General features: G+C 41.8%; 1 protein-coding gene across 7 annotated transcripts in view; it reads left to right on the plus strand.

The window, feature by feature from the left end:
• Positions 1-536: 536 nt before the first annotated feature.
• Positions 537-12,991, plus strand: part of LOC103477553 (uncharacterized) — a 67,987-nt gene continuing 55,532 nt past the window's right edge. For 6 of the 7 annotated variants that reach the window (XR_001777543.2, XR_535666.3, XR_014090563.1 and 3 more), the window contains exons 1-3: positions 537-707; positions 1,221-2,232; positions 2,330-2,384. Coding sequence is in view for 3 of the 7 variants with exons in the window: in XM_081614702.1 (XP_081470828.1) it covers positions 2,341-2,384 (44 nt within the window). In the remaining 4 variants the exon portion in view is untranslated. The remainder of the gene's footprint in view (positions 708-1,220; positions 2,233-2,329; positions 2,385-12,991) is intronic. The other variant, XM_081614710.1, reaches the window with a different exon arrangement.

A 12,991-nucleotide genomic window follows, 5' to 3' on the forward strand; every position in this document is an offset into this window, starting at 1 on the left:
TGAGTGGTACAGGAGACTATGTGGTCTGAAAAAGGACCACTGGGTGGCGGAATGGTTCGCTGGCCGGAAAAATAGCCAGGCAAACCCAGAAGCAAGACGGAGCGTCCCGGTGGTCTGTCCTCTGAAGTAAGTCGAAGCTAAACCTGCAGGCTTTGCGCTCGGGTTATAATGAGACATGGAGACTAAATGATTTCAGATTACGTTTTATATGTCTGGTATTTTGATACTCTGACCTCCTCATGTTTCTGTTGGCGGGAGCTAAAGTTTATGTGAGCTATGCTACGTTAGCTGTAGGACCCTATTCAATCCCAAAAAAATCATGTCAAACAAAAAAGTAGTATTCAATCAAAAAAATAATAATTCAAACAAAAAAAATCTTAACTTTTTAATCATAAAAATATATTTTTACGAAACAAAAAATGTTTTTAAAGAGTTTTTATTTATTTATTGAAATCACTAAATTTTTGTTTGAAACTTTTATTTTTGCATATCAGAATGGGGTATGTGCCACGGACTTCCGTTTTAGCACTTCCGCATTTTTTGCCACATAGAATGGTTCCAGTGCACAGGCAACAGTATGTTAACAGTGGCTCCTCAGTCGCTGCAGGACTATTAACAATGCTTATATAATTATTCAGACGTCCTGAAACGCTCCAACAACAAAGGATTTAAGCTGGATGTGTCAAAACTTCACAATAACTTCGGAGGTAAGTTAATAAATCGTTTGTATTCATCATAATGCCTGATATGTCTGACGTAGCTAACAGGGACAAGCTTACAAAGGTGCCATGTAAATGTTAAGTGTTTTCATTATCTGTGCAGTGTGCAATCTACATATCTATGCTTTATATATAAAGATATACATCTATATAAACATATATAGATCTGTCTATACTGTGTCCAAGCTATCAGTCGAAGCTGAAGTTAGCTTCCGAATGTAGCATCTAATTTGGAAAACAGCTAAAGGGCAATGTTTTTCACTATCTTGAGCTTTTTTAATGTGTTGTACTTTAAAAACAACACCTAGACATTTCAAACCTAGCTAGATTATTCTGTACTAACAGCAGAATAAATAAAACATTTGTGAAACCTTCTAATTGATTTGTGAAATTTGTAAAATGTCAATAGATTCCAGAATGCATTAGATCTCAATTATTAATTTAGGATTATTTGTTATTTTAACTTTCCGTTTTCTTTCTTTTTTTAAATCTTTATTATAGCTGGAATTGGACAGGAGTTCTGTTTGATGGCTTCCTGGAAGGAGAGATCGGCTGAGCTAATGTTGTCAACAACTTTTCTCCTGCTATTAACTTTTTTGCTTTTCTTTATAAAGAAAGTATTTCTATCAGTTGCTCTTTTTCCATTTTGTATACAGTATTTGTTTATACAGTATTTTTTTATTTTTACCTTAATGCTTACCTGGTCAGTTGAGGTGGAAATGTACATCCTCTTGATTACTGACAAATGTCAGAACTACATGGACCGACATTTATCTGGTTATGTCAGATAAAACTGAATCTTTATTTCTCATTAAAACGACTTCTTGTAATTTTAAAACATTGTTATACAATTTCATATTTATTCTGCTGGAACGACTGCTTTCTTGCAATTAAAATTTCTTGTATCCTGACCGTAATGCTCCCTTATACAACTCACAGAACAGATGATTGAAATAAAGGCACTGTTTGAAAATAACCCTGTGATTTTATTAAAGAAAATCCCTATACACAGACATTTTCTGTGTAAAGGGAAAACACATACAAATCTCGGTCATTTTGACCCGAGGACAACAGGAGGGTTTTAAAATCAAATCTGGTATGAAAAAAAATCTTGTAAGTCATATCATCCAGCCTTATTCAGTATATTAAATTATATGACTAACTACATATTACTTAATATTCACATTTCTTTGCTGGTATTACCTAAATGTGTTGCATTTTAACATCTAACTTGAATTCCTGATCTACATGAAAATACTTGATATAACGTAAACACAGAGAAATGGGGAAAAAAAGGTTTGTGAAATGTAGAGTATTACAAAAGAGATTCAATTTTATTGTAGGTACAAACAGGATAGCAAAATGAACTATAATATACTTCCTAGCAGCTAATCAGACATCAGACTTGTTTGCCTTTACTGGTGATGAAAACTCGTCACTCTGGAGGAGAGGAAGACCGGCTCAGCCCCATCCAGGATGACTGCAGTGTCAGGGTAGCCAACAAAGTCTGCAGGTAGATTTTTGCATATCTGGTGCTCCAGTTTCAAAATCATAGTTTCACCAAGTACTGTAAAAAATAAAAGTTAGTCCACATTGTGATGATCCGCCAGACCGTGAACTGATGGACGCTGTCAGCTGGTCCAGGTGCTTGGATCCAATGGAAAGGTAATCAGCACAGCGGCTCAATTATGGCTCAGAAACACATCACGAGGTGTTATGATGCAAACCTGAAAAATTAAAAAGAAAAAAAACTAATAAGCGTCCATATTTAGCAGCACGACGTAATCAAACCTAATAAATCCTCAGCTCTTTTTGAGAGTTTTGCTTGAAAATAAATAGACAATATCTCAGGAAATTAAATGTTTAAGTGAAATAGTTCTTGTATCACAAAGAAACTGCAAAAAATGGTTCAGAGGTGTAACAACACTGAAGTTACTGAGTAAATGAACTAAAATACTACTTAGAAAATGCATGTTAAAATCTGAATACTCTTTTGAAAGTGTGCAGCTGAAATTAATTTAAACTACTAGCAGGCAAAGCACAGTGTTTGTCTAATATCTGTATCAACAGTAAGACAAAAATGAGGTATATAAGAGGCATTAGTTTATAAAAGTCGAGGCAAACCTGTTACTGTTGCCTGTGCACCCGAAGCATTCTATGTGGCATAAAAATGCGGAACTGCTAAAATGGAAGTCCGTGGCATATACCCTACTGCAACTGCCTCTGCTACCCACAATGCACTGCTATCTCAAAATTCTCCTTCAAAATAAAATACAGATTAATACTATAGAGCAGTGGTCCCCAAACTACGGCCGCGGGCCGCCTCCACATTTGGTCCGGCCCCCTGAACAATACCAGAGAGCATTCAGATTTTTTTTTCATGTTTTGTATTTTCCCGTTTATATGTGGATTTTTCTTCAACCACCAAGGGGCTCTTTAGCAGGAACTGTGTCCTGTAAACCAGTGGTCCCCAACCCCCCAGTCCGTGGACCAATTGCACCGCAAGAAATTATTCAATATTTCCGTTTTATGTATTATTTGAGTCTGGAGGATCTTTTATTTTGAAAATCCTTTAACCGGATTCTCTCGGTTACTTGCGCTCCAACATTAAAGCCCACAAGCCGCAAAATGAGTAAGAAACAGATCAGATGTATTTGGAAAGTTTCTTTGCAAAGAGGAAAAGGCCCAGAGAAGAGACAGGAGAATGGATTTATCCCGGACCGGTAGGTGACTCCCACATTACAAGCCCGCTCTGCGTAACATGCGGCGACCGGCTGCTAATGAGGCAATGAAGCTTCAAGCTGCTTCGCCACATAGAGACCAAGCAGGCTGTGGATATAAGCAATACTTCGGGTGTTATTGTCTCTCATCACTCCCAGATGGGACCATCTCGTTGCAGAGAAACAAGCTCAGGGCTCCCGTTAGTCATTATCGTGAGTTAAAATTTTCACGAAAGTAAAATGTTTGTTTTTGTGGCGCATCTGTATCTTATTTTGACGGGATATGTAAACATTACCATAGCGACCAGAGTCAGAGAGCGTTTGGGCAGTGGTCGAGAGGGGACGAGTAAAGCTTGTGAGTCTTAAGTCTGGTTTAGATGGCAAGATTTAAGAATTGTCGGCCGATTCTCCAAACCTCTGTGACCACAGAGTTGATAAAAGTCCAACAGGTTCGATCGGTTCGTGTCTCCAGCCACACGGCAGATGTAACACGAACTGATTCCAGTCACGAACATCGCGATTCCAGAAGAAACTCCACAAAACTCCCAACATAGCATACGGGAATTTAGAATAACCAAACAGGGATGACAATGTAGAAGCAATAGTGATAGTTTGTGGACTCATTTTAAGAGATAAAAGACGTAACAAAAAGAAAAGGCGGTGGATAAAAGACGAGAGCAGCCGTTCTATTTGCTGCACTATTATTTGGAGGTGACTGTGTTTTTTCATAGTTAACATTTTTAACTGAATAAACATAAACATATAATAATGACCTTTAGATTTAATAATAAACATTTCCACATATCATCTCCAATATCCACCGGACTCACAGTTGCGCGATATGTCAGCTGTTTGGGATTCCCCTCTGTTCTTAAGTCACCGCGCTTTCTGATTGGTTAACTGTCATATTCAGCAGGTTGTGTTCTCGTTCCCAGACAGGGAAACCCCCATAGGCTGCAATAAAAAGGCTAAGACAACCCACATTGGTTATATTCAGGATTTAGCGGCAACACCAACATGCAGAAGCCTTATCTGACAGTTCACGCTCCCCCCACCCAGGGGGACCAGTCAAGACTTTCCAAGTCTTGACCGGTCCGCGGTAATAAAAAGGTTTGGGATCACTTCTGTAAACTGTGGGTGTTTTGTTTTGCATGGCACATTACTGCCATCTGTTGGACTTTTAGGGAACTGCTTGACTTTTATGTTATTTAATCAGTACGGTTGTTTGCTAGCGGTAGAACATATGAACACACGTGTTTGTTATGAATGCCGCATTCCAGGTTGAATTCTTCGAAGCAATGCCTATAAGTAGCAGCTTATACTTCAAAACAAGCCTTTATGTTAACATATGAGGGAATTCATATGTTAAAGTTACTTTCCATCAATGGAATATATACTAGTCAGTCCCAGTGACCGTTTCACTAATGGTTTTTGACCATGTGCTTTCTGGGTAAAAATCAGCCGTGAGTGCACCCACTAATCAGCCAATCTAAAACACGACTTAATCAGTTAATAAATAACTTTTTTTCCTATTTAGGCCCGAGCAGCTAAGCGCTGCGAAGGCCTATTGTAATTGTGCTGCTTATTAGGCCCGAGCAGCTAAGCACTGCGAAGGCCTATTGTAATTGTAGTGTTTCTTATTCTTATGCTTCCGTAAAATGAATTGGCTTTTTGGGGGCTTTATCATATTCAAAAACTCACCAAACTTCACAGAAAAATGTCCCCCTAGAAAATGTTTTGGATTCTGGTGGAATCCGAAGTGGGCGTGGCCAAACTGCTCTATAGCGCCCCCTAACGTGAGTTGGGGGAAACCGTAGGTCGTAGAAATCTGAAACTCGGTATATAGGTAGATCCCCACATACCAAGAAAAAAAGTCTCTTGGAGGTACCCCCTAAAATATACAGGAAGGCGGCCATTTTGGGTCAAAGGTCAAATTTTGGTGATTTTTCAATTGTACTCACGTCGAACTTTAACAAACTCCTCCTAGGGATTTTGACCTATCAGCGTCATTCTTGGTGAGGATGTAGATAAGGGGTGTGGCAATAAAAGTTATCAAAATGGTGAGTTTTCGTATATGTTGAGTGGGCGTTCCTGGGTGCCAAATTTGGCGTACTCGCCAAAGAAAACGAAACGCTACAACTTTCACATAAAAAGTTCAATTGGCACCAAACTTGCCATGAGTGATTCTGTTGGGAGCCCTGACGATCCTATGTCATCATAGTCTGACCTCACCTAAGCCCCGCCCCCTCAGAACAGGAAATGACTTTTGTTTACTTGGAAAGCTACAACTCTGGCTCGCTTGACCTAATCAAGATGATCTTGTGTCATATGACTGATAAAAAGTTGGTCTCACTTGTTTTAAAGCAACAATAGTTTTTAGAGGAGGGTGTGGCCGTGGCAGCACGGCGAAGTCAAAGGTCACACCACTGGCATACGTTTGGCTCTAGATTCCACATGTTTCGGCCCAGCTGCACCAAACACACTAGGATCGAACCTTGTGGGCCACACGACAGGAATCCATAACAATATTTTGTGGGCGTGGCCTAATTTCTCTACAGCGCCCCTAGGATTATTTAAATGATCAGCCCCAAAACATGCTTTAACCTAGAAATATTAAACTTGGTACACATGTATATCTTTTCAGGACCTACTAAAAAGTCTCTTGGAGCCATGGTCAAAACCCAACAGGTTTTGACCTGTTGGATTCCAACAGGAAGTCGGCCATATTGGATCAAAGCTGCCATTTCCTTTTTTTCAGAGACGTCGAATCTGATCAAACTCCTCCTAAATCTTTCGAGATAGAGACTTCAAACTCTCTCAGCAGAGAGTTGAGACATCAAAGGTTAAAAGTTATTACAGGAATTTTTGTAGATAAAAGCATGTAGAAGTGGCAAAGTTCCAAACTTTGACTATTCACCATAAAACATCAATGTGACAATTTCCACTAAAAGGGCACAGCGGCATCAGACTTCCTATGTCTGATGTCACATGTCATCTGACATGTCACATGTCAGATGACATGAGAATGTCATCTGACATTCTCATGGTCAGATGATGACATCACATTAGCCCCGCCCACTTCTGACAGGAAGTCACTTGTTGGTTCTACTGAATGCCTTACTTTTACTCTGTGATTCATATGGAATTAATCCTCTACCACCTGAAATAATATGACCTGATGATGAACTCTGATAATGAACTCTGACCTGTGGGCGCGTGGCCAACTGGCTGTCCCTCGCCATATGCACACGATTGTCTCTAAATCACCGACGCGCCTTCCGATTGGCACAAAACTGCATGCGTATGACCTTTGTCCACCGCTAAAGAGACCAACAAGATTGAATTGTAATTTGACTCCACTGAGCCCCCTAGGTCATTCCAGCAGTTATATCTCCTCTCTACATCGACCGATTTGCACCAAATTTGTGGTGTGTCGCCAGGGAACCATGCCAAACTCAGCAGTGAGTACGGCCTGGCGGACGCGTGCTTAAACTGCGCAAGAGCGTACGCGGTGGCAGGCGGGCGGTGGTGCTGGCTATAGGCCGGAGCGGCGGTTGGCTGTGAGGGCTGCTTGTTATTATTCTTGTGCAAAATAAATTGGCTTTTTGGGGGCTTTATCACATCCAAAAACTCATCGAACTTGGTGGGCGCATAGAGCTCGTGTGAAATTTACGTATTTTAAGGTTGTCGCAACAATCGCAAAGGACCGGCTCAAGAGCGCCACCTAGCAATTTTCAAAAGACCCTATCCTATTCACTTACTAAAGTAAGTGAATACTAAAGTAAGTGAATAGGAAAATCATAGAGACTTGAAATTCGGTACACTTCTAGAGCTCCCCAAGACACTCAGAATTTACAATTAATGTCATAGTGCAAGCATGACAAGAAGTCGGCCATTTAGGATAGAAGTTCTGATTTTTACCCCATTTTGGCCGTTTACAGACGTCGCATTTGATCGAACTCCTCCTAGGGATTTCGATCGATCGGCTTCCAACTCGGTCAGATCGTTCATAAGGCATGGCCGATTCAAAGTTATCAAATCGGTGAGTTTTTGTGCATGCTTAACCAGGGGTCAAAGTTGACTGACTCGCCATGAAACACGAAACTGTTAGAACTCTTACAGAAAAGCTGACAGAGGCACCAAACTTTCAGTGATTGATCATCATCGGGTCCCCCAGAATAATCAATGGTCAAATGATGACATCACGTCTCCTTACGTTTGGTCGTTAATTCCACTGTTTAAGAACCAGCTGCACCAAACTCACTAGGATCGATCCTTGTGGGACCCTTGACAGGAATCCATAACAATATTTTGTGGGCTTGGCCTAATTTCTCTACAGCGCTCCCTAGAATATTTTAATTGATCAGCCCCAAGCCATGCTTTAACCTAGAAATATGAAACTTGGTACACATGTGTATCTTCTCAGGACCTACAAAAAGGTCTCTTGGAGCCATGGTCAAAACCCAACAGGAAGTCAGCCATTTTGGATAAAAATCTGCCATTTGCTGTTTTTCATAGAATTCATATCTGATCAAACTCCTCCTACAGCGTTTGAGATAAAGACTTCAAACTCAGTCAGCAGATAGGTGAGACATTAAAGGTGAAAAGTTATCACAGGAATTTTTGTTTGTCAAAGTATTAGGCCGTGGCTAAGTGCCAAACTTTGACTATTCGCCATAAAACATCAAATTGCGATAACTTCCACATAGAAGGTCACAGCTGCATCAGATGAGGGTTGGTCACTAGACCAACCCTCATCACATTCTCATGGTCAGATGATGACATCACCTTAGTCCCGCCCACTTCCGATCGGAAGACACCTGTTTTTTTTACTGTATTTCTTACTTTTTTTTTGTTCCTCTGCCACCTGACATGCCACCTGACATGAAATGACCTGATGATGAACTCTGTCAATGCTGGCTGACCGTGGGGGCGTGGCCAAATGGCTATCCCTCGCCATATGGATACAATTGTCTCTGAATCACACATGTGCCTTCCGATTGGCACCAAACTGGATACGCATGACCTTTGTTTACCGCTAATGAGCCCAACAGGATTTGACTCCACTGCGCCCCCTATGTCATTCCATCAGCTATATCTACTCTCTACATCGACCAACCTGCACCAAATTTGTGATGTGTCGCCAGGGAATCATGCCGAACTCAACAGTGCATATGGGATGGTGGACCATGAACGCGGTGGCAGGTGGGCAGCGGTGCTGGATAACCCGCGGTGGCAATAGGCCGGAGTGGCGCTTGACTGCGAGGGCCGCTTGAGGCTCCGCGGAGCTTTAATTCATATTGTTTCTGAACTGTTCGTGCTTTACTAGAGCAGGGCTGCAATACGTCGATCACGGAAGGTTTGGAGTCGATCTCGGCATTAGGTGACAAACTGAACGCCGCCAGGTCGCTGAAACCAGCACGTCCTCTTCTGACTGGCTTAAAACGTTTGTAACTTTATTAAAGAACAACAAAAAAATCAACAAACCATCCATCCATCCATCCATCCATCCATCCATTTTCTTTCACCCTTGTCCCTCAGTGGGGTCGGGAGGGTTGCCTGTGCCCATCTCCAGCTAACGTTCCGGGCGAGAGGCGGGGTACACCCTGGACAGGTCGCCAGTCTGTCGCAGGGCAACACAGAGACACACAGGACACACAACCATGCACACACACACTCACACCTAGGGGCAATTTGGAAAGGCCAATTAACCTAACAGTCATGTTTTTGGACTGTGGGAGGAAACCGGAATACCCACGCATGCACAGGGAGAACATGCAAACTCCATGCAGAAAGACGGGGGCTGGGAATTGAACCCAGAACCTTTGTGCTGCAAGGCAACAGCTCTACCAACTGTGCAGCCCATCAACAAAACATGTTCAAATTAATGACCCAACAATAATAATATCAGTGTTTATTGTTTCAACAAGGTGTTGCGCAATTCTGTGCGTTTCGGTTGCATTATTAAAATAACAGCAGGAGTTTAAAATTAATTACCGTGATCAACCACCGCTGTGTTCAGGGAGGCTTATTAATGATCGCAAAATAAATATCAAGCCTGCAAACCTAATATCGAATGTTATGTTTTTAACGTAATCTCAGGTCGGCTTGGAGAGCGCCATGGCAACGTGTGTGCATAAATGACTTTCTCATGGCGCTATACAGCCGCTGTAGTTTCTGAACATTCAATAAACGCCAAAGTAATTATTGTGTGAGTATACGTTATTCACAACAAACATCAAACACGGTAAATATGTTTCATTAAGTATTTAACAAACAAATGGCTTCTCCCACGATAATTATGTGAAATTAAATTAATTGTCTAATATTAAAAAAAAATTGTTTGGTGTTGTGCTCAGAGTCTGAGAGGCTTTTCCTTTATCAAACACTTTTTTTGCCTCTTATTTAGTGGAAATATTGATGTTGATGAGACTTTCTCTAAAATAACCTTTTCAACGTTTATAACTCCGCTGTTGAAAATGAGAAGCTAACATTCACAAATGACACTGAAATAAAATAAAGTCCAACGTCTGGTTTGAAGTGATTCTCTGGAGCCTTTTGGAGGAAAAATATCCCAACTTCAGATGATGTGCTTTTAACTTATCAGAACTCTGTGGTTCCTCCTATCAGTACTCATACTGATACGCAGCTAACATGGCGCCTCCTCACCCTGACTCTCAAGTCAGGGTGAGGAGGCGCCATGTTAGCAAGAGAAGTGGAAGCTTCAGGATCTTCAGAACAAACAGGTCATGATGCTAGGCTACTGATTATCCCTCTGTCTGGACACAATATCAATATAACCAGTTGAAAAGCTAAAATAAATGGTTATATGCCAGACATGGAAAACTGGAATGCACTCCATGGCATGATGTACAGGATTTAGGTCTCATGGCATCTCATGGTGTCAACATTGCAGCCAGTAGGCTGAGGAAAATACAGCTTTATTTTGTAGCAATTCAAGAGCTACCCAGCTTTTACCGCTTCGCAAAAAAAATTAATCAGCACAGAAACTCCACAGCACACAAAGAAGCTATATATATATATATATATATATATATATATATATATATATATATATATATATATATATGCGACAAACTGGCAACTTTTCCAGGGTGAACCCCGCCTCTCGCCCGAAACGTTAGCTGGCTATGGGCACCAGCAACCCTCCGGACCCCACTAAGGTACAAGAAAATGGATGGATGGCTGTCTGTCTGTCTGTCTGATTACTCCATGTCTCATTATAATCGGAGAGCAAAGCCTGCAGGTTTAGCTTCTACTTACGTCAGAGGACAGACCACTGGAACGCTCTGTCTGGCTTCTGGGTTTTCCTGGCTATTTTTCCAGCCAGCCAACCATTCCGCCACCCAGTGGTCGTTTTTCAGACCACTTATGGTCTGAAAAACGACATCTATGCACAATATGTCTAAGATCCAGGTCGCATCTATGCACAATATGTCTATAAATAATTTTAGGATATTATAAGGAAGTGCTGAGATATACCGTTTTCCACCGAACTAATGTATTTGCCTCTTCAGCACAAGCATAGTGAGAAACGTTTAGAGGATAAAAACACGAGACTACAAAACTCAAGATGACCCAGCTTTTACTAGCACGTAAATGCACAAATCTGGGAAAAGCGTCAAATGCAGTTTTGTGTGTGTGTACCAGGTGACTTGTGCGTACTTTTTCAAAATTTATAGGTGTAGGTTTATTTTATTTTTAAGGTTTACAAATCCAGTATTACACATACACAGATATTTTTACACACGCACAAATTATTTTACATACACACAATTACTTTTACACACGCAGATATTTTGAGACTATTTTCACTCCATAAACTCTACTCTACAGGTTTCCCTTACAATTAAATAACAGCTCTATCTTGTCATATGACCAGCCCCAAAATCTGAAAAGCAACACAAAGTGATCTGTATGTGACACAAATGCAACGTGATGTAGAACACACCTCTTTCCTTTCAATATGCTCATTCGCCGTTGTGAGTTTTTACAAATAACAGCTCAGATTCATGCAGCAGAGTTTCTCTTGAGATAAAACCAGTGGTTCCCCCCACTAGTCATCAGTCTTCTGACATCACATTCTTAGCACAACTTGGCACACTGGGGACCCCAGAAATAAAAAAGAGGCTGGTACCATGTAACTCTCATTACAGAGTAGACTCAAGTCACACTGTGATGAGTAGGTGCTGGTACTACAGCATCAACATTTTTTGATGCCGAGGGAAGAAAGGAGCAGGAGATCGACAGGTGGATTGGTGCAGCATCTGAAGTGAAGCGGGCACTGTACCGGGCCGTCGTGGCGAAGAGAGTGTCATGATGTGGTTAAAGGTGGTGAGAGTGAACACAGGTCGGACCCAGGTCGAGAGGTGATGATGATGATTGGTTTAATAGAAAGTAGCTCAACAGTCCAATTCAGGTGGCATGGCAGAGAACATAAGCAAAGCTTAAACTGGTAGCAACAGAAACAAAGGACTGACCACAAGAGCTAAACCGACCAGGACTATACAGTTCTACTGGAGGGCTAACAGACCGACATACGAGAACAACTGAAAAGGATCTTACAAAGGACTGAGACAACAGGTGGGCTTAAATAGACAGGGAGTAATTAGGGGAACTAGACACACCTGGGAAACAATTCGGGAGGAGACAGGACTCACAGGGAACAGGATCAAAATAAGACACAGAGAAACCTGAACTAAACATACAGAGAACTCAGAAAAACCTAAATCCCAACATAGAGAGCTGAGTCAAAAAGCGAAGCTCTCGATTTACTGGTCGATCTACGTTCCTACCCTCATCTGTGGTCATGAGCTTTGGGTTGTGACTGAAAGAACAAGGTCCCAGATACAAGCAGATGAAATGGGTTCTCTCCTTAGGGTGGCTGGGCTCTCCCTTAGAGATGGGGTGAGAAGCTCGGTCATCCGGGAGGGACTCAGAGTAGAGCCGCTGTTCCTTCACGTCGAGAGGAGCCAGTTGAGGTGACTCGGGCATCTGGTCAGGATGCCTCCAGGACGCTTCCCTGGTGAAGTGTTCCGGGCACGTCCCACCGGCAGGAGGCCTTGGGTAAGACCCAGGACACGCTGAATGGACTATGTTTCTCGGCTGGCCTGGAACAAGTGGCTGGGGAGAAGGAAGTCAGGGCCTCCTTTCTTAAGCTGCTACCCCCGCAACCCGACCCCGGATAAGTAGAGGAGGATGGATGGATGGATGGATGGATGGATGGATGGATGGATGGATGGATGGATGGATGGATGGATGGATGGATGGAATTTTTAGCCCCTTTCTCAAATCACTCTAAGGCAGGATTAGAATACTTTTTGCCCATCTCCCTGTGTTTTGTAAAATAACAAAGGGGATCTAAGCCAACCCATCGCCATTACACACTTGACTCTCCAGACAAGGCAGTCTCAGTCCCGTATCGGCTTACTTGTACAAAGGCCAATCTATGTAAGATTCACAGAACAAGTTTCACTGAAGTCTTCAGGGAAAAAGACATCACTGGACTTCAGCTAAATATAATTCCTCCAG

The sequence above is a fragment of the Poecilia reticulata genome, chromosome 2 (assembly GCF_904066995.2).
Source record: "Poecilia reticulata chromosome 2, P_reticulata-male-v2, whole genome shotgun sequence".
NCBI classification, from domain to species: Eukaryota; Metazoa; Chordata; class Actinopteri; order Cyprinodontiformes; family Poeciliidae; genus Poecilia; species Poecilia reticulata.